Source organism: Hirundo rustica, chromosome 8, assembly GCF_015227805.2.
Source record: "Hirundo rustica isolate bHirRus1 chromosome 8, bHirRus1.pri.v3, whole genome shotgun sequence".
NCBI classification, from domain to species: Eukaryota; Metazoa; Chordata; class Aves; order Passeriformes; family Hirundinidae; genus Hirundo; species Hirundo rustica.
The window spans coordinates 31,549,327-31,571,835 of record NC_053457.1 but is presented as its reverse complement, the minus strand read 5'-3'; the positions used below and the strand labels follow the sequence as shown (position 1 = coordinate 31,571,835).

Below are 22,509 nucleotides of genomic sequence, written 5' to 3'. Positions count from 1 at the left end.
AAATCGATGACTTTTGGTGCACATCCCATAAATACTTCCAGATTAAGAGCCATACTCAATCTACCAGCCATTAACACTTGAAGTCACAACTCCCATTCGTCTGTTTTGTCATCCACAGCAAAGAGAAGAGGAGATAAAACCAGCAGCAGCCAGACAAAATCTCTGGCATTTAACATTTACTATCTGAGTGGGTGTGCGTGTGGAGGGGGAAGGTTGCAGATGCCCAAATATTATAAGAGTACTGGATAAACAACCAGAAATGACGGCACCACGACAGAAAATTGTAGGTAATTTAAAATCTCCACTTCTAATTCCTTTTCTCCCATTGTAAAACATGCAGCAGTTGTTGGAAGGACAGACAGCCCTCCCAACCCAGTCACGCTCGTGAGGGAAAAGCACCGAGTGCCAAAGCCTCTGGATCCCAGAGGTCACATACGGTTGCCATCCACACTGATGTCACTCTGAGCCTCAGTGATCACATTCCCGGGGGAAGGAGCCTGAAATGTGAGGATGAATTCAGGAAGCACCGAGGAGAACAAATGCACAGCACACGCCTAGCTGCCTCTGCCGTGTTTGTGCTCCCTTTCCACTGACACAGGAGACATCCATGCCTACATGTTGAGTTTAGGGCCTTGAGTTGAGGAATCCCGCATTTTACTCTGTCCCTAAGAGGTACTGAAAGTTAGTGAGGAACATGGAGCTCATTTCCGTATTCCCTTTCACGAACAAAACGAAACAAAAGCGAGTGACAGCTTTAGAGACAGAACCATTCACTTTTTGAACTTTTCAGTGTAAACACACACATGAGAAATCCATCATGGCCAAAGGGCTGCTAACAGCAGCCAGACTCCCCCACCCGCCCTGTGCATCTAAGCTTTCAGGAAAAAGTAGGAAGCAGGAATAATGATCTGTACGATCCTCTGGGGAGCCATCCTCCCCTTCTCCCCGACCCCCGGTCACTTTTCACCTCCTTGTTCCATGCACAGAATAAAACTCGGGCCGTGCCGTATTTCAAGTATGACCAAACTAAATTATTCGAACATTAAAGAGCTGTGCTGCTGCTGCTGCTGCTGCTTAATCCCCTGCACTGTTTCTGGGTGTGTTGTCTTTTAAATTGATGCATCTGCTTTTTCCTAAAGCTGCTGGAAGAGGTGCCTGTGGGATAGAGCTGTCCAGCTGAGGATTCCCCAGGAGAAGGGCATGGTTACACCTCACATGGACACCAGGCTTCCCAGCTCTCCTGGCTCCTCAGCATTTCTGTTCCACGTGGAAAGTTCACTGATTAATTACTGATGATCTCCACGGGACCAGCGAGTAAGAGGCTATTAAAAAACTGGGCCGAAACAGACAACTATAAAGTTAGAGCCGCAGACATTTTGAGTTCCAGGAGGCCAGAGTTTAAAAGCAGCTTGTGAGAATTTGTGGAGGACAGAAGAAAGCCACCCAGAGGAAAAGCAAGCGTGGTAATTTTCCACCCAGAGATCCTCCATCCGAGGGTGGCAGGTCACACGCTCTCGAGACTCTCAGAGTTCACTCCGGGGTGGAAAAGATGCGTCCAAAGCAGCACAGGGGAGCGAGTTAAAAATAAACAGCTGGAATGTGGAACTTCAAAGATTTTCCGTTTATTGTCCTTGTTTCTATTTTGGCAGGATGTAACTTAAAAGACACCCCAAACAGGCATGTGCCAGCCCTTTCAGGAGCAAGGCTAAATAAAAAGTAATTGCCTGAGCTCCCGCCCATCTAGCAAGTTTCCTGAAACAAGAATCCAGTGAATCCTTTCAAGCTGACTCATCCGTGTAACATTCATCTCCCACGAGTCAGAATTTTGCATGCTGCAGTGCAAGGCTGTTTTAGCCAGCCCGGGTAGAAATCCAAGCGTTCTAGGTGCTCACGTTTCCAAAAGGAACACCTACAGAACTGCTCTTTTGCCATTTTTCAACAATGCGTTTTTAAAAATGCGAGTTAGTTGCGGAATAGGATAAAGTTACTGTGCTAATGTTAAAAAAAAAAAACCCAAACATAATAATAAAGCAAGACTGCACTTGCTGCAGGCAAGCCACAAATATTCCAAGCCCAAGGTAAGAGTCTCCACTGCACCAGGTGGATGCTGGTACAAATGCTGTCTGTCACTGTGAAGTTCCACAAACAACTCCAGTCTGCAGGAGTCGTGATAGTCTACTGTAAATATCAGCATTTAATTGATATTATTAGCTCATCATTTCCTCTCTTTCCCCCCTTTCCATAACCTGCATACTGATTAGAATAGCAGAAAATCACTGCTTTGCTGTCACAAATCAGAATCATTTTTTAAGTAGCTTCCTAGTTTATTAAAAAAAAAATAAATTATGTTTTCTTCAGTAGGACAGCATGGTTGCACACGAACAATACAGTGGTTATGCATGATACCATCAAGAGAAACTGAAACTAGAGGGTACGTGGGGTATTTGTAAACTGAAATAACAAACAAACAAAATACATATTAAAAATCTCACCCTGTCCAACTTTACACCATTACTCCAAAAATTTGATTTTTTTTTTACCTATTGGGAATGACACCTATGGCTTCCCTTATTAGAAGCACTCAAAGACTGGAGAAATTAATCCAAGAAAAAGGTGTTTCATGTAGAGACCTGATGCTCAGCAGTAGAGTGATGCTGGATTGCACAAGCAAAGCATCTCTAGGAAAGAAGTGCAACATTTCATCACTTTAAACTCCATGCCTAAATACCTTTATCGCCGTAAATTGACTTAGTCTTGCTCAGACTCTATTATTTTCAGTAGATAATGAAGATGTGCTGGTGGCAGTCAGAGGAAATAGAACTAATAGCAAATATTCCCCTGTGTAAGAGCTCCACAGCACAGCCAAGCTGTCCCTTCCAGAAAACAAGCTGCTCTATTTATTTGTAAATCCTTTTAGATTACGTCATGTGTCTGACCTGTGTGGTCAATGATGATCTTATTTAATACCTAAATTAGGACTTCAACTGCCATAAACTGGTGCATGATATCAATAATTGTAAAATAGACTGGACTACACAGGAAGAAGAAGAAGAAGAAGAAGAAGAAGAAGAAGAAGAAGAAGGAGAAGAAGAAGAAGAAGAAGAAGAAGAAGAAGAAGAAGAAGAAGAAGAAGAAGAAGAAGAAGAAGAGAAGAGAAGAGAAGAGAAGAGAAGAGAAGAGAAGAGAAGAGAAGAGAAGAGAAGAGAAGAGAAGAGAAGAGAAGAGAAGAGAAGAGAAGAGAAGAGAAGAGAGGATATTGAAAGGGACCCATTATGATCCAACAGCCTGAGCATTTCAGGGCTGACCAAAAGTTCAAACAAAGGCACTTCACTGTTGCTCTGTCTCAGGGTGAGAGTTTATTAGTGCAAGCAAAAAGCATAGAAAGGTTGGGTCAAGGGTTACTACGACAGCTGGAGCCAGGTTTATAGCAATGCAGTAAGGCAAGAAAGTCAGTTTGGTGATCAGTGAGCAGTCTGGTGTGTGAGGTTATTTTGAGGAATGCATCACCATCATCATCATCATCATCCATCAGGATGACTGATAGAGAAAAATCAGTTGCACATGAGTAGAAACACAATGCACATCCCCCAGTTATCAACAGCATCAGGGGTTCAATGCTCCTCACAGGAGGAAACTTGTGTCCTACCTTGTAGGTCCTGGAATCGAGGGGGACAAACTCTCAGCCAGTGGCACAGCAGCAGCAAGAGGATCTGAGATGTCCTGACCTCCAGACTTTTCTCTGCTCTTTTTCTGGGGGCTCCATTTTAGACTGTGGTCGTTTCCAGGAGGTTGGCCTAATTCTGAGTCTTGTGGAGTGTTCTAGGATGAAAAAAAAAAAAAAAAAAAAAAAAAAAATGAGAGAGAGAGAGAGAACAATTTAAATAGCCGCTGCTATTTTGGGGAATGCATAAGCTTAAGTAGTTTTGTTCTGCCCGCTGCCAGACAACCTCTGTGGTGGATTTCACTGCTTTGATGGAACTTGCAGGTTCTAAAGCCAAGCCATTTTTTCCCCTAACAGCATAAAAACAGAAGGAAGTGGTTGAATCAAAATGAAGTACTAGGAAAAGAAGAGGGAGAGAAGAATGTAACAATTGTTCTAAAGCAGGCAGGGCCTTTACTGACCCAAGGAGGGTATCATCTTCTCTTCTTCCAAGCCTGGCAAATGTTTCCTTGCCAAGCAAGTTTAAAATGAGAAAGGACGGAAACAGGCTATAAACTTGGACACTCGTAATATCAGCAGCATATTTGGAGTTAAGTTAGAGATAAAGCCAATGTCATTCAAGACCCAGCACTTGAATCCAAGTCCAGATTCCTTCCCTCCCACTTCAACAGAGCTCAGAATGCCTCTGAGTTGAAACAGAGGGCTTGATTCTTCACCAGGCTGCTCTTCTCTGACAGCAGCGACAGGAAATGCTGCAGCTTCTGCAGTGACAGTTAGAAATGCTATTACACAACTGTGGCTGTGCTGCATCACCTCTTCTCAAAGGGATTTAAGTACCCAGGATCTTCATCCGAAAAAATCAATGAGTGGATTTTTTTGTTTTGTTTCTTTTATTGCAATTTATTGGTTCTGCTGTGGGGAAGAAGAGAGCCCTGGGGAAGCATCAGGGTTCCATCAGCTTGTGAGTGACACCTTCCGACTGAATTTTTTCTTTGGAGGAAGCATCTTTAGAACATGAAGAAGAACTGGAAAAGGCTGTCCTGAACAGTAGCTGAGAATGTGCTTTGAGCATAGCAAAAGAACTGGAGTAATGGAGAGAAACAATCGAGTGAAAAGCAAAAAAAATCTGAATGAAGGCCTTTTTCAAATCCTCTGGCACATCAAGCAATAGTTAAAAAGAAGGAAAGCTGCTTCGTCAAGTCACCCTTAACATAAAATGACTGCTGTTTTAATTCTTAATTGTAGTTGTGAAAAGCCTAAGGCACACTTAACCTAAAGACACATAAGTGTATTTACTGATGGCAGAACCACTGCAGGGTAACACCAGAGATTAAAAGCACAGTACACAATCCCAACTCATCTCTTGGGGTTTTTCCCCCTCATTTTAATGTTGATTTTGCTCTAGCAGTAGTCAATAAATTGCAGAGAGCTGCTCTGTGCAAACACGGTGTGCTCCCACACGGCCAAAAGCTCCTGGAGCTCAGAGCCAGGAATGAGACACCCAGTGGACAAGCAAAGCCCATGAAATGAGCAGCTGAAAAGGTCAGGACACACTGAAAATACAAAAATACTTTCTTTATACCTCAGACAAATTTGATTAACTCTCATATCCTCTGCCTTTCCCTGGAGGAGCCCCTTCACTGCAGCTTGGTTTGCAGGAGTCGCCTTTATCTCCCCACTTCCCGCTGGGAGAGACCAAGGGCTCTTGGTTTTGTGATTGTGAAGCACTTCCCCAGCATGTGCTGACATCTGGCATTTACAATATTTATCTAAGCATATATGTTGGCTGAAAACCCAGAGTATATGGCAAAAAAACCAAGAAAACAATACTAGAACATCAAGAATTATACAAGGAGTTTTGTTTCTTTCAGCCAGGGAGAAAAAGAAAAAATAGAGTTGAGTGAGCTTACAGGGCTCTGTTTTGATTTTGGTGGAGAGTTTTGGGCAGCCTTGCTTTTGTTTGCATGAGAAATCTGCATGGGGAGTTTATTTCAGTATGCAGAGAGAAAGAGCTATGAAACAATGTGTTATTAAATGAATCACCAGGAAAAACCCCCAATCAGTGGGTGGGTAAATTCCCACCAAGCCAGGTGAGGCCATGCTCTTACCTAGTCCCTGTTTCATGTCTTATCTTGAGAGGTACAAGTGGGTCAGACACAGAGCTGGGCCACAAACAAATGCCTCACAGCAGCAGCCGAATTAAAAAGATCATTTTCCAACCCCTTGCAGACAGAAATGACCTCCTTTCCTTTCCCAGCAGGGCAGGCAGGGCCAGGAGAACCACACGGAGAACCCCAAGAAATTAGTCCAATTTATAAAACTGTCCAGATGCCTCCAGCGGTTGGCAAGAGCAGTGAGAATTAATTATTCATTTTTCCTCCTGTCTACTACTACCACCACAAATTTTCTTCAGGAGGAACACCTCACATCTCCCCTGAGATGAAGAGCCGTGTGTTTTGTCTCCTCCTCAAGCCTCTGTCATGTGCCGAAGCAGAAAAGGCACAGCAATTAAGTGATTAACTCATTTACATAGTGCAGTCTCAGTAGCCACACATTGCTTCTCATTAGTGTCTCCTTCACAGGATCAGCCACTAAGCTCCAAAAGCTCCTTTAGGTTACAGTGCTCCGTTCTGCTGAGCTGCAATGATGCCTTGGGGAGGCTGACCTGAAACAGAGGCTGGACAGAGCTGGAGAATAAAGTAGATATTTGGTAAAAGGTCTTTAGGGTACACCTTGGGCAGGACAGGAGCCTGGCCAGGGCTACACCCAAGGTGGACACAAAATGGTCACAAAATGGACTCAAAATGGTCACAAAATGGTGACACAAAATGGTCACAAAATGGACAAACGGTCACGAGGTCTCACACTTTTATAAGTTTTGGTCCATTTGCACATTGGGGTTTAATTGTCCAATTGCAGCTCCAGGCTGTGAGGTCCCATCCTTCTTGTTCCTCCCTCCAGCCACCTCTGTTTGTGCTTTTTGGTTCTGAAAGTTGTCCTTGGTGTCCATCAGGAACAGGATTTGTTTTGTGTCACTGCTGTGTGCAGAGAGCTGAGTGACCCTGAGTGTGAGCTCAGAGCTGCCCCTGGGCAGCACAGAACATGAAACACATGGAAGATAAAACTTAAGGCATCACAGCCACCCCACTTGTGCAGCCACAGTGCGATGGGGATGCACACAAATCTCCAAAGTAAAACTCCCTGAGAACCAGGATCCTTTGGATTGTCATCCAGGGTCACAAATCCCAGCAGGCAGGTGATAACCAAGAGTTAATCAGCCACAGGGGCTGGGTTGTGGCACAGGAGGAAACTCCTCACCAGCCTCAAACCCAACAGCTCTTGGCCACTGAGGCTTGAAGAGCCCTACAAATATGAGAAGACCCACAAGCAGCAGTACAGCTGTTTGGGGAAACTTTGAAACCTTAACGTGGGGCCAGGATAATCTGGCATTGCCTCCCTGGGGCACGGGACACTCTGGGGCAGAATGATTTGGTAGAAGTTTGCTGTTCATCTTCAGAACTCACAAATGACCTGCAGAACACGGACATTTATGTGCCTGCTACACCTGAACACCCCATTAGGATGTTTCCATATTAGACACAGAGAAGAGCCCGTGTCCCAGTGATTTTATCAGCTGTTACACCAAAATTTGGTCTTAATGTCCAAACAAAAACACTGGGAGGGGCAGATCCAGCAGAAGAGAGAAGGATCACGAGAAACCAGTTGTGTGCACACATTTGAAGACTAAATTTAACATTTTCCATAGACTGGGGTCGGGGGTCTGGTGGTTTTTTTCTTTTAGGTTTTTTTTTTTTGGTTTTGTTTGTTTGTTTGTTTGGGTTGATTGGTTTTGACTTTTGTTTGTTTTTAAATAATTTTGTCCTTTCAGGGAACTAATGTTTAAGAAGCTATAGTTCCTCTCCCAACGATCCCCTAAGTGACTGACTTTGGCCACAGAAAAATCTGACTCTTGTTCTTCCAGTTCCTTACCAAATTTAACATGCATTAAAACAACCTCAGCAGCACAGCTGGAGCAGAGAGGAGTTTGAACTGTGGACGCTCTTTATTTCTTTCTTTCCAGGCTCTCAGATGTTTGAGTGATCAAAAAGTTGCCCTAAGTAAGGCCAAAGCACACACGTATGTTCAAAAGAAGCACAGAAGAGTATTTCAGTAATAATCTAAAATCAGTCTTAATGTAGATATTTATATGTAAAATGAACTACTAATATGCCAAGATATAGAAAACCTTGATATATTGGTTTTCTACATTTAATGTATTCATGTAATCATCACAAAAGAACATGGTGTGTGAATCTAAGCCAGACAGAAGAAAAACATAATTCAATTTTTCAATTTGATTTTTTAAATTTCGGCTAGTTATGCAAATCAGGTGCTGAACTAGCTTTGCAAAGCATGCTTTTTGAATTTTTAATTAACATGTGTGAAAACAATTATAAAGACTATGTTTTGTTCACAAGTACCATCAGAAAGCTGCAGCTAAATAAATTAATTTTTGAGTTTCAATACATACAGCCTCTGAAGTGATTGAGTACAGAAGCTTGCAGGTAAATTTGTTCTACATTTGTTTCAAGTGTAGTGCACTCCTATTTGAAAAGGGTTCTCATTATAAAGATTTAGTTAACTGGAAGACTTAAATAATTATAATAAAAAGCAGAACACAGAGGTTCTCAGCATTTTAAAGTCTAGGATAATTTTTAAAACCCAACAACAAACCAACCAGCTCTGTCACAGAGAGCATACAAACAACAGGAGGAAAATTAAACAGCTCATACTTTTTTCCCCTTTAAGGCAACACAGTATTTGAATGAATAGAACTGATTCTCCTGAAATATGCAATGTAATGTAATTTGCATTAAACCCTTCCAGAAGCACTGGAGTCTGCAAGAACACAAAGTAAATCTACAGGATCACCTTATTTTCCCAATGGCTTTGAACAAGATTATTTTATTTATTTATATATATATATATATATATATATATATATATATATATAAAGAAAAGAAGGAGAACTCCATTAACAATGTAGCCAAAAGGATGATGCGCACGGCTGCACTGGAGTTATCACAGCAGAAAGAAATGCCTTTAATGCTGCATAACCTCAAGATTCCCAACACAGCAGCAGCTCACAGAGCACAGCACAGCTCTCCTGGCAACACCTGGCATTCCCACTCAACCCCCTCAGAAAGGTGAACTTGCCTTCACTCCCCTCCCTCTTTCCTATCGCTAAAAGTTGCTCCCTCTTCCATCTGCCCTCTGCCACATCCCCCCATTGAGGGAGGACTTATAGCAGTTTATACATTTTTTATCTATATATTTATCTATATATTTATATTTATATTTATATTTATATTTCTTAATATAATTTTTATTTTTATTTTAATTTTTTTATTTCCTTCGACAGCAGTTGCTGGAGCATGCCAGGGCTCTGAGTAGCTCAGAGGAATCTTTGAGGGGTTGCATCGATTTTCCCTTCCCACTCCCTCTGGTTTCGTGGAAGGGAAGCTGGAGCAAGCCTTTACAAATCTCAATCAATAAACCAGAAATCACCTTTCTGTTTTTCTCCGTGTCTTCCATTAAGAGCTGTGAGAGGGAGGTGTTAGAATAGGTTTTTTTAAAAAAGCCGTCTCCCTGCTAGAGGTTGTTCACATGGTTGGGAAATCAGGGTTTTTAAAAGGCTCTTGAAATTTTTAAAGACAGAACAGGATTTTTTGAAACCACCTTTTCACTCTTCCGGCTTTTGTTGTTGTTCTGCAGGAACACAGTTGCCAAGAAGAAAGTTAGAGTTTTAAAACTTCGTATCTTTGGAGAGTTGTTGTCTCTCCCTTGTTTGGAGAAGTGGTACCAAAACAAATAAGTGGATAGTGAGTGGATGTTCCTTTAACAACTGGAACTTTGCCTTAAAACCAGTGAACACTGGTCAGCAAAACCAGTGATCCATCCCAAAGAGTAACAAATCACTACCCAATATATTGAGCCAAGCTTGAACTCCATGTGACACTTCTGATCTGAAGAATTACACTAAAACTCAGTTTTAGCCCCTTGGATGGGAGCTAAATGTGATTTTAGCAAACACCTTGGTGCACTGTTACCCCTTTTTTTCAGAGTACAGCAGTTTGGAGGGGATGCCTGCCGTGGCCACTTCTCGTTTTTCTTCCCAAACATCATTACTACTTAATCAGTTGGGTGTAATTATGACATGATCAGATAGGAAGGGCAGACTCCATCCTTAAGGGAGTCTCTGTATAGAATTTTGCAATTACAGTAGATTTTTTCTTTAATCAGTAATGGTGTAATTTGCTGTTGCTTCTGGCGTGGTTTATTTGTCTCTCACGGGAGTAGAGTTTTAAGTTCATACCTATTCTAATTAAAACCCTCAAAGGGGCAGGAATGCAAAAATTGGCATTCGCTTCTCATTTTATTTAATTTGCTGCTCACAAATACAAGAAGCAAAGTAAATTGTGATATGGTAACAATGGTATTTGAAAAATTCTTACAGCTTTTGATTGCAAGTACCTATGACCTTCTCTTAGAGATAAAGGGCTGTTTTTCCTCCTGAGAACACCTATTGGCTGTGAACACAAAAATAAACACTGGTGTGTCTATATTTATATATTTATAGTCACCATCCTATCCTGGATTTAGCTTTTTTTCCCAGAATACAGTCTCCTCTCAGCCACAGCAGGAACAATTCAAACCTTCAAGCTTCAGCGCTTTGTGTTTACGACTCTTCCAGCCCACCGAGGGCACCAGATTGTTTGTCTTTAGATTCTTGTAATGTCAACATGGGTGTCTTCCCAGCAACCTGAGAAGCCTGGCTGTGTGTGAGGAGCAGGCAGTGAGTGAGTGAAGCACGGCTGTGTAACCCCTTCGTTCCTGAACTTCACCTTTCCCCCTGTCTGATGTCATCTGCGGTCAGCAAGCAAAGGAAAATTCATGGTTATCGCTGTACCTTCACCAGCCTGGCTGCAGCTGTTCTCCTCTGTCCCTTTCCTGATGTTTGGTGGGTGCCTGTGTTATTTCCTTAAGGATGGCAGGGGTATGAGATACAGCAGGAGGGAGAGAGAATAAAGTTGATGAATTTGGGAAGAAAATCTTGGTCCCCTACCTTGCAATTTTCAGTCAGGACAGTTTTGGCTAAAGCAGCTTTCTGCTGAGTGGTCCTTAGCAGCCTGACAATAAATGACTTGAGAAGATTCTGTTAGATTCAAATAAAGTACTATTAGGAAAATAATCTCCAGGTTGAGTCCCAAGCTCTGTTGTGCTTCCCAGCCAACACTGTTTGCCTGGCTGGTAATTTCACAACTGTGGAAAACGCAGGTCCAACATTTTCACACTATTTTTTTTAAATGGAGAAACGTAGTAAATAATTACAGAGGAACTTTATAAATTTAATATATTTTTCCTTTTCATCTCTACCCATGAGAAACGATGATGGCTTTACAGTTGTGAAGGAAGCTTTAACCATTAATTCAGAAGAGAAGTCTCTCAACTTCCTTTTCACGATACTTTCAAATTAAGAACTCCACCACAACTTTGAATCTTCTTCTTTCATCCCCTCTCCTTCACTCACAGGAAAGATGTAAAAAATAATGACAATAATAATTATTCATTGCAGTGAGAAGTGTCCCAGAATTTGCTGCATTTGCAGAAAAGGACATATAATTCTCTGAAAACAGAGAATTTTTTTTTTTTTTTAGTAAAGTCAAAGAAATACTTGGCATTATTTACCACAGAATATTGGACCAGCAGTAATTACCACTGGAAGTAAGAATTAATTAATGTGGTGGCTGGAGGTATGTTAGGACTATGTAAGGATCAGGAAGAGACTGGAGCCAACTGACAGCAACAACCTGACAACACTGGATGAAATGGAAGGGGAAATGAAAGAGAACCACAATTCAGGGAGTGAAAGCTGTGAATCCCAGTGCACACAACAAACCCAGAGAAGAGCCCGTGTAGGGTAACAGCGAATCCCGTTAAAACGCTCCAGGCAAAAATAGAGTGCGGAAAATTGGGAACGCGATTTTGTTCCCAGTTGGCCGTGAAAAATGGCATGTACACAGATGTTATTGCACTGTTGGAAAAGTATGTAAACACGCAGTGTGAGCCCCAGAGCTCGGAGGGGTTTGCCCAGTTCCCACGTGTGGGAATGGGGCTGAATGCCGGGACAGCGCCGCTGCCGCGTCCTCTGCTGCTCCCTGCAGCTCCAGGGTCTGAAGGGACAACCACAGCAAACAGGAGCCACCAGTTCAGAGAGACTCAAATCAGGTGAGAGATGGGAAAAGGAATAATGCAGAATGTTAGCTGTGGTGTGCTCTGCAGTCAGATTTGTTCATAGGAAACAGAGGGAGAATTCTGAGCAGGAATCACAGCATGGTGTTTCAGACAACCACCAGACTCTTGAGGAGTTGTGGCCCCGTGGCAAGTGTTGGCTGTCTTACACATTTCACAGCAGAAAACAGGAACTAAAAGATAACCACACGTTAAGATCTGTGTTTAAAGAGAAATGAACAATAACAGGGATGTGGAATAACCAGCTTTGTTTGCTTTTCTGCTTATTCAGAAAACCAAGAGGAAGAAAGGATAAAGCAAAATATGCAGAAATAACTTATGTCTAACTGACTTTGAAATTCCCTCTTCAACTCTGGGGCAAAAGATGCATTACCAGAACTTCAATTCAGCACCAGTTTTCGCCTTCAAAGAGCTTTACAATTACTTGGGGACTTTTCTGTAGTCGTGAGAAAGGCTGTGGAACATGACAGAGCTCCTCTTCAGAACTCTGAGTGGCAAGAATTAAAACCCTGAGTTAAAAGTATTCCATATTAGAAAATCCAGCCTATTCAAGCCCGTCAAAATCTTATGCTCATGTCCCCAGTCATAAAGAACTCTTTCTGTTTTCAACACCCTCCACCCACCCTTTTAAAATGAGAGCAAAAGTGCCCTGGTAATGGCATCATTCTAGTAAAAATAAAGACAAAATACAGTCAGGGAAGTTAATAATAATCCTGTAATGTGCAGTCACTTTGGGAGCTGTCCCTGAGCTCTCTGCACAGCCCCTGGAGCAGCATGGATGAGGCTGAGTTACGTCTGGGATCACTCTGCATCCCACAGACCATGTGTCTCACTCTGACATTTTAGGGAGCAGATTTGTTGGTCCAGCTCAGCTTGGTCTCATTTCTGACTGTGGCTGTATGAGCTGGCACCTGAGTCCAGACTATCCAGAGGTGCAGGGCTGAGGAAGTGCAGTTACCTCAGCTCCAGTGAGAGTGAGTGTTTTCCTTTTATTAAAGCCATGTAGATGATTTTTGGACTTTGGCCATCCAGAAAAGTCAAGGAACAGAAGACAATGCCTCCATGATAGCCATACTCCTCCATGATACCCAGTTCTTTTGGGTGGATTAAGAAAGATCAGTTTAATGGGCAGCACAACAGTTGAGACCTTTCAAAGTTCCAAAAACTGCAGAACTTTCCACAGCTTCCCACTAAAGAACACCTCCATTACTTCACCTGTATTTTGCCTGCTAAAGGCTGGATCTCAAGCATCAAACTGGGTCAAAATATCTGTTCTTCCAGAATGTTTCAATTTCTCCTTTCTCTTCGTGTGGAGTTTCACTACTCAAGGAAAATGCTTCTTAAAAATAGCTTATGTTTAATTCAGCATAAGCCCACTGTAATAGGGCAGGGCACAATCCTAAAATCTCTCAGCAGTTTGGACTTTGTGTGCTTTACAGCAGAACATGGTTAGTATATGTGAAATCACTCTGTTAAATATACTGCTGGCCCCAGCCTTGTTTTATCCAAGCATTATCTTTGTTCATTGCCACTAAATTTAGATGGCATTCTCCTCAGTCTTTGCAAGACAGATTGGCTATATACTTTTTCTCCAAGTGTCTACTACATTCTTCCTAGTAGCACATTTATTCCACAGATCTTCCCACTCATTAAATGAGTTCTAAACTTAGCACAGGCTCTCCCAGCTTTAATGCAAACCATGTGTGAGGCTTCCAATAATGACTCACTGAGAGTATGAGCCGTGCAGTGGTGTTCTCTGATAAACACATAAACAAAAACAACCCAGACCAACTGGTTCTGAGCCTAAGAACAACACCAACTGAGCTATTTCAATGGTGTTAGGGTTGGAAAGAAAGGCAGCCAGCAAAGGGGGTCAAGTACAGGCTGCTTCTCCAAAGCATTGATTGCTACTAAAGAAAAACAGTTAAAAGAAACCAGATATTTTTTTTATTTATTTTTTTTTTTTTTTTTTTTTACAACTTGCTGAAAACTTAAATGTATCTGCCTTGCAAATGTGCAGCCAGTGTCACAAACCCCAAAAGCCAGAAGCAGATGCAGAAGTAAAAGAGCAGCCAAGCCTGGTGCTAACATTTCAAATGCAAACCAGTTTCATCATCCGCTACTTGCTCTGCTCCTTGGCTTGGGAGTATATTTGGCTTTATTGACATGGGGGAGTTTCTGACTGAAAATCAAAATATTTAAGTTTTGTTGCTATTTCTTGTTATCTCTCTGTTAATAGTGTTTTTTTTAAATAATTCAGATTCTTAGCATATTTTATTTTGCATTGGGTTTGGAGGGGGGTGGGTTGTCTTTTGTTTTGGGTTTTACAGTCTGAAAAGGAGACCAGAAGCTTCCTTTCCTTTTAGAAGAGTTGTTTTTGTTTTTGTTTTTTTTACTACATTTCTTGACAAATTCAGTAGTTTTTAAGTAAAATCTTCTCAGCCTCAGGATGACTCCTGAACAAATAAATTTGGCTTCCAATAGCTTCCTGAGTGGAAGCTGTACACTATGGAGAAGAAATTCTTATTACTTATAAAAATTAACACAGTCCCTTCTTCCCAAACCTTGAGAAAAACTGGGACCAAATCTTGGGCTGACAATAAAACTTGGAATAAGAATAACCACGAACTATGGAAGATTTTTCTTCTAAAAATTATTTATTAAAAAACCTGTAATAGTTGTAATACTGATTGCCTTGAGAGGGTTTGCAATGCAGAAGGCACAGATCTGATACCTGAAGTGGAAGCAAAGTGAATCCTGATGCTGGAAGCAAAATGAATCCTGATGCATTTTAGCAGCTACCACGACACATGGAAGAGGAGAGGATAAAAATACATACCGGTGTTTGAATTGCTGAAATTAATGAATTACAGCTTTTATTCAGACTTGTATCAGAGTAATAACTTCTAATGTAACTGTACACCAGCAGCCAGAGCATTTCACCGCCTCCCTTTCAAGAATCTAAAAATAAACCACCAAACAGCCCCATGCATTACCAGCACACCCTGGGAACACGGGTGTGAAGTCCTGGATGGGGACACAGACAGCGCAAGGTCATTTCTGAGCAAGGAGGAGCTGCTGTGTGCCAGGGCTCTGAGGCCACCACAGGCACTGCCCAGCTCCCAGGGCCTGTCCCCACCCTGCCCATGGCCAGGACCCTGTTTCAGCCTCCCCAGGGATGTCATTCCCTGTGATGCTCTAGGGTACCGGTCCTGCCCTGCCCTGCCAGCTGCCCACGGAGCCGGGCTGAGCCTGACTGCCATCCTGAGCCCTTCCCTGCCCACGGCTGCCAGGATGGGGTGCTGGGATGAGCCAGCCCTGCTCATCCCATGGGCATCCCTCAGGGATCCTCTCCACCAGGGAACGACCGCCCCGAACCGTGCCCTGATGCTTTGGAGCACTGTCATTGCCAAAGGAAAAAAAAACCCACACCAAGCTGCTTTCACTTACCATGAATGACACTTAAATATGAGTGTAACGGGGAGCAGAAGATAAATATGGGGTTAGTGGCCCGTGGAAGCAGTTTCTGAGAGGTTTGCTCTAGGCTAGGAGGGGAGGAAAAACAATTGCCCTGTCGCACTCACCTCATTCTCTGCGCTGCTGTTCTCATTGCCCATCCCGACCCCGGTGTCCAGGATCACTCAGCACTTCAAGAAAGATCACTGGAAGAAAAGAAAAAGCTTTTGGTGTGCTGTAAAACACCAAACCAAAATTAAACAACAGAAAGCCCTGGAAATTGTGGAGGGCTGTCAACTCAGCCACCCCACCAGCTGCCCCTCTCGACATTCAGTCAAAAATTGGGGGAAAAGAACTCTTAACGCTTTTATTTCCTAATGTCTCTCTGCTGTCTTCTCAAAAGGCAGTCCTTGAAACTCAGCTTTGTTACTCTGCTTCTGGATTATCCCATGACATTTGAACAGAGGGACATTTTCCTTGTCAAAGTCACTTTGGATGGAGAGCCCACAGGAAAATCTTAACAGTTTTAACTGTGCTCAAACTATTTTTATTTCTTGAAACTCCTGGACCAAGCTGTCTGCTCACGTTGTCAGAACCATGGTGGTAAACCTGACTATCACTGTAACAATTTTCAATCAATGCACTCAGAGAAAAGAGTAAATGGATTTTTAATCCTGATCACTGGCTTTTGTTTCCTGCTTTTCTTAGGCATTGTTCTGCTACAGTGTTGTGTTCTAAACACCTTCTTTAGACTCAAGTGGATCTGCCTACCATAATTACTACTGGTTTTATACTAGTTCAGCTCTAATTATTTAATTTCAAAAAAACCTCTGAGCAGTTCTGGAGTCAAGTGTCTCCCCAGGCATCGTTAAATTTTTTTTTTTTTTTTTTTTTTGGAAGGATACTCAATAGTAAAAATCCACACCAGTGATTCACTTATAGACTTTCTCGTCCTAGACATTGTATTTGGGGGCTCATGCATTGAAATTCACTGTATTTTTTTTATTACTGAATAGGTGAAAATTGCAGTCTCCTCAGGTTTTTGGTTTTTTTTTTCCCAAAGAATTTGGGATTGGTCTGCTTTGTGTGTCAAGAAAAACTCCATTAAAGTCAGGCTGTAAAAGGGAGATTGCACTTTGAACGCCAAGGAAACCATACAAGCTCTTAAGGAATGCTGTTACTTATTACCACAGTACATTTTTTAAAACTTAAAACATTATTTTTCTTCACAGGAGGCTTGGGGAGAGAGAAGTTTGGTGCTGTGCTCTTAAGCTCTGTTCTGTTTAAACTTGATTGTCTTCAGGGGATCCAGTGGTGCTTGAACTTGCTCCTGTTGAAACCACTGGGGCCAGGCTTGCACTTCCAGTGATTAATTAGCAACGTGAGGTTTTATCTGCTGAGATTGCTGCCAAATCCTCTCCTGCTTTAAGCAGTTTTAAAACAGTTCTGAACTACGCTGAAGGCTGGATATAACATTTTCAGAATCACTGTTCCCCAAGTACGAGGTACTCCATCATGGAGTAATGAACACACACAAATATTCCCAGGCTCAGCCCAGTGAAATGTTCCAAGACAACACATTAAGATTATAATATTTTGAGTATGTATTGATATAATAAAACAGTTTCACACTGTTAGAGCTGCTGACTAGGGTTTAAATGCACAGGAGGTGAAGAACAACTCCACTAAGGCGATGTGCTTCCCTCAACAGCCAGCACAATTCTTTAAGAGCGAATATTGTGGCATTTCTGTTCCCCTGACCTGCTGAGCTTTTCTCTCCCCAGACCTTCTTCTGTCCCTACAGACAGCACGTGAAAACACCTGAAAATTCAGAGCTCTCTAAATTGCCCCCTCACAAGCATTTGCAATAATAACATAAACTGGGGAATGAATGAAACTCTCCCAAATCCCCATGGAGTTGTTCAGTTAATTGGAGGTGGGGTCTTGTACACCAATTGTGCAAAATGCAGACTTTGCTCATCAAGTTCTAAAATAGATTAGCAAATGTGTGCAACAATCTTGTCCCATTTATTTTGGAGCAAATTCTCTCCAGTGCATAATATACTGTCAATATTTCTGCACCAGCTCAGCCATACTGACTGTTAAAGACAGCAACTGCTAATAGAGGCCAAAGTTGTAATATTGAGTTGAAAGATAACAATACTTTGTTTACAGTTTTTTTACTAAAAGGCACGGGAATCAAAGTAGAAAATGACAAGAGCACAGCAGAAGTGCCAGCTGTCAAAAATCTCCACTAACACATCATATCATATTGTCTACCCACTCTTTTCTTTCCCTAGAGCATGAAATTTCACAATTTTCACACAATTCTCACATTTCCATCTGCTTAATAATGAAGATAAATGTTATAAATAGGAAATCAAGACATTACAGATTCTCCAATAATGAAACAAGCGATAATAATATTAAAGTGTGAATTACATTGCAGGGTGCTAAGGTAATTTTTTAGATTACAGTGTTACTGTAATCCTTTTTACATACATTACTTCTAAATCATTCAATGCACAGGCATTACTTAGGTTGCAAACTACAAGTGCTTTATCATATGTATAGACTTCCAAATAAACATTACAAACATGCTAAAAAATCCATCCATTAAATATAACATAGGTTAACCAAAAGATAATATTCATCACCTATGGTATCTTTTACAATTTACATGTCATTATTGAAATTATTTGAACACTACAGATCTCAAAAACAGCTCGCTGGTACCAAATTGGTCCATTCAGCCTGCAGAGACTTTTGAACAGCTGCTCTCCTGAAAGCAAGCAAGAGGATGTTGAACGTTGCACTTACATTCCCAGACCGATCTGGCACCTTTGGCTTCACTGACGCTTTTAGAGCGTGTCTTCAAACCATTCCTTCCATCTTCACCTCACCAGTTTTCACCTGATTTTCCTCCCACTTCTCCTCAGACTCATGAAATGTAGGCTTTCTCTGCGGGACCCACCTTCATAACCTGCTCAACAACCAACATGCCTCCACCCCAGGCGAGAAAGAAAACAAGTTACACCTCCTCAGCCCGGCCTCCCCCTGCTCCTGCCAGGCTCTCTGAGTGCCATAAATCCAGTGCCAATGTTTTTCACAAAAGCAGCCCCAGAGAACGTCGATTTGGGGTCAAACACATTTCACTTCTACCGTTTCTTGGCTCGTGGTAGAAGCAGTGCTTCTTGCAAAAATTGTCCAGTGGAACTGTGTCAATAACTCACCGGAGTTATCCCTGTGTTGTTTTCAAGGGAAAATTAGCATTGGGGGGAACATTTATTCTGCATTTTGTGTCCAGGTTTGTTTATGTGTTTAAGCCCATCTTTCATTTTCTTGTATTACCCTTGAAAGCTGTCAGAAATACCTGCTAGCAAATGTTGATGTGCCTGTTCAGGTTACGGTGAAATCATTTCCCATTTAATCATCCTGAAGGGTGGAGACGTGACAAAAACCCTTTGAAATGTGATGTTGCAAGAAGTACTGGTTTATGGGCCAGCTAATTGTTATTATTAACTCTGATTGTCCGTTCCAGCAATGCTTCCACAAAGGGGTGCTCAGACACACAGCTGGTAACCAAAGACAGAGTATTTATCCTTAGTGGCAACTCCAGGAGATTAACGAGTTTCTGTAAGCACCCATGGAGCTTTTTGGGGGCACAAACCAAAGGAATGGTGCACTGTGGGTTTATTGCACCTCGAAGAGGCAGCATTGCTGAATCCAGCATGGATAAGTCATATCTGACACAGCCAAAAGGCAGGATTTCATAGGGCAGCAAAATGTTCTCTGCTGACTTTTGTTCCACAAAATCTCCATCTATAAACTCCTTGGAACCTGGAAACATAAAGCCTGCGATGAGCTGGAATGCACAGTTGCAAGATCAAGGGCTACATGAATTGCCTTGCCTTTTAAATATTTCTTCTTTTTATGAACTTGGTGATCCAGCGTTCTCTGGTCTATCCTGCCCAGTTCAGAATCCAGTAAATCTCAAGTTCATCAATTCAAAATTTTAGTGTGCTCTTCCTTAAAAATAAAGTGGGGTCATTGCAGAATTGAGTGTCTTATAGACAACAAATTATGCAATGTTTTTTGTTTAGGCTCTCTGCCATGAATTTAAGAGCAGGGATCCTGGGGGAGCTCAGGAAAACACAAGCCTGGTAATACATCCTCACTTCTGCTAGCTGCATTATTTCCTCATCAAAACAAACTGAACTCACATTAGGGGCTATTCCATTTCTAAGCTAAGGCCAGAAAATGCCACAAAGTGAAAGTGAAGAAGCTGCCTTGCAAAATGATTGTCTGGCAGAACCTTTGGGGAAAACGACCTTCAGTAATCCGTAGATGATGATTTCTGATTGTGTGTTTGTATCAACACACGTGCAAAGCAGAGTCCCTCTGTTTGGCTAAGCTGTGCAAGGTTTGCAAAGCCGCACACGCACCTCCTGCACTGGTGCCAGGGCCGTGAGCCGTGTGAAATGAGGGCAGTGACACCAACACAGCCACCCTGTGCTCTGATCCCTGGGCCCACGACCACCCTGACTGACAGCACTGGCATTGTACCTCCGGGTCAGTTTTCTGACCCACTCTCGTGTCTAAATTAGGATTCACTAACTCACTTCTATCCCAAGCAGCCCTTCTTCACTGCAAGCTGTTCCCACCTTTGCAGAGGATGATCTTCTGCTCTGTTCCAGTGTGAAGTGTAAACCACCAGCTCTGATGTCCCTATTTATTCTCTTTGATTTTATGTTGGAACTGTGGGGGAAGAAGTACTCACATGGGGCTGCTTTACTGTTTGTTGTTTGCTGGAATTTCCCCTGTGGTTCCTCATCCACACTTCAGGCTCATCCAGGGAGAGATTGTCTTTTCTTGATCAAAACAGGGTTTAATCCAGGAGGACTGGAAGACTCAAACTAGAGGAAAATAAAGCTCAGACTCAAAGATAAGCTATGTAGTGGGTTAATAAGTTAGGCATTTCAGTAAGAGCCAAATAATTTGTCATGAGTGATCAAATTTAATTCCAGTATATACGGTATTGGGCACACTTACCAACCACACACTACACAGGTAAGATAGTTTCCTGTCCATTGAAGACATGCTACCTTAGGTATTTGTAGAAGACAAATTAGTTTGAGATCATTTTACTTTATGGCACAAATACTGCCAATTTAAGACAAAATGTTTTATGTTCCTTACTCTCACGTGATTGGTATTACGCATGAAGCGTTGCAAAGCTCTGCTGAAGCACTGAGCATACTCTTACACACCAGCTATTCCCACAGGAAAGAGAAGAAAGGGGAGGTGTTCAGAATTTTACTCTTCTCCTGTCCTGATGTAATAGTGCAAAACCATTCCAAGTTTCTGCATATTCCAACAAAATATCACAGAGATCTGCAGGAACCATGACCCATGACAGTCCTTGGGCTTTTGCTCCCTCACAAACTCTAGAAGAGCACATACCAAGATCTGGGGAAGGGGAAACCATAACCCATCATGAGAATTAATAAACAAGCAATGATTTTCAAGCGCACAACTTGATGGGAAGGACGTTGCTTAGTAACTTCAGCAGCTGGATCTGCTGTAAACCCGTGATGTCGCTTGGCAACGGAAAGCTGAGCTGGATTTTTGTGAGAGCTGTGAAATGGTATTTTCGTGCCCTTCCCCCAAGAAAACCATAAATTGCCTATGGAGATCACATCACTGAGCCCATGTAGGGATGAGATTCAGAGGACAGCAGAGGATGCAGCCCAGCCTTGGCTGCTGTGCCCCACTTCATTTACAAGTGTGAAAGAAAAGAAGCAGGGACGCTGAGCTACCTGCCACTAGGACATGAAAGCATGTTTTAAAAAACAGGCTATGAAAGTTAAAAATTATTCTTCCCATTTCTGGCTAATTTTCAATCAGGATGACAACCTGGCCTGGAAAAATCCAGTTGATGACATACTTCCATTGCTTCTAATCAGCCCCATGTGGCACTTCAGGGCGCTCCTTCAGATGTTTAAGTTATGTTTTATGGCACAAAAGTGCAGAAGAAGGCACATATTTCTTTGGAGATTAATGGATTTGCCCAAGGTTAAAAAGCTCACCAAGTGGCAGAAGTAGGATGTCAGCGCTGGCTTCCTCAGCATGCCCCAGTTACCAGACTCTGCTGGAATTTGAGTTAATGTTATTGGAAGCTCCATCAGGAGGTGCCCTTCCTAAGGAAACATGGGGGAGCTAAAAATATTTTGGTTTACTTTCTATCTAGTAATATTCTCCCAGCTGTAAAAAGAGAGTCTATCATTTCAGCTCTTAACAGAACTTCCCTAATACTATATAGTTTCAAGCAATAATAAATAAAAGTGATTGTGGGAATCTTAAGTGTGATTTTTTTTGTATCCTACTTATCCCTTAACTGTCTCTTTGGAAGACTTGGACCTCAGATAATTCTGTGTTTTATCTGCTAGTCCCATGAGGATGCCATGGCCACCTCAGGGTGCCTAAAATGGTGCTCAGTGCCTACATCTGTGGATCTCAATAAACTTTCCCTGGGGCATTGAGCATTAAATGTTTTCATGTCACGCACATTCCCTTCTGCTGCACTGGCTGCAGATGTCAAAGCGCTGCACAGGGCTTAGTCCTTAAAAGCGATGCCAAAAGTTTTTCATAAGAATATATATGATCCAAGTAAGAATATCCAAGTATTGGAACATTCCTCTTTCCAAACCACACTTACACCGGCAGTTTTTCACCAGATTCCATATGCAGCACTGGCTCTCTCTCCATGTCCACGTGCACGTTCCAGCTATGGAGAGCTGGAGACAGAATCCTATTTCAGTTCTCAGCACTGTCACCGAGACACACAAAGCAGTCACACGCAGACAAGAGATTTCGCAAGGCAGAGGTCCTTCTGATCCCAGCTCACAGCTGAGAGAGCGGAGAGAAGAGGAGGACCCTTTGTTTATTTTTTTACTTTTTATACATTTCTGGGTCTAGCAGAAGATTGGCTTTTTGGGGTTTCCACCCCTCAGCCTCAGTGACCAGACCAATTGTCAGTTACAATTGTTTTCAGGTTAGAAATATGCAAACAAAGGACA

General features: G+C 42.2%; 1 protein-coding gene across 1 annotated transcript in view; it reads right to left on the bottom strand.

The window, feature by feature from the left end:
- TACC2 (transforming acidic coiled-coil containing protein 2) overlaps positions 1-22,509 on the bottom strand; it is a 129,010-nt gene that overhangs the window by 99,341 nt on the left and 7,160 nt on the right. Inside the window, 3 exon segments of the mRNA XM_040071005.2 lie at positions 3,647-3,819; positions 15,559-15,636; positions 20,211-20,346. Coding sequence (XP_039926939.1) covers positions 3,647-3,819; positions 15,559-15,591 — 206 coding nt within the window. The 5' untranslated portion in view covers positions 15,592-15,636; positions 20,211-20,346.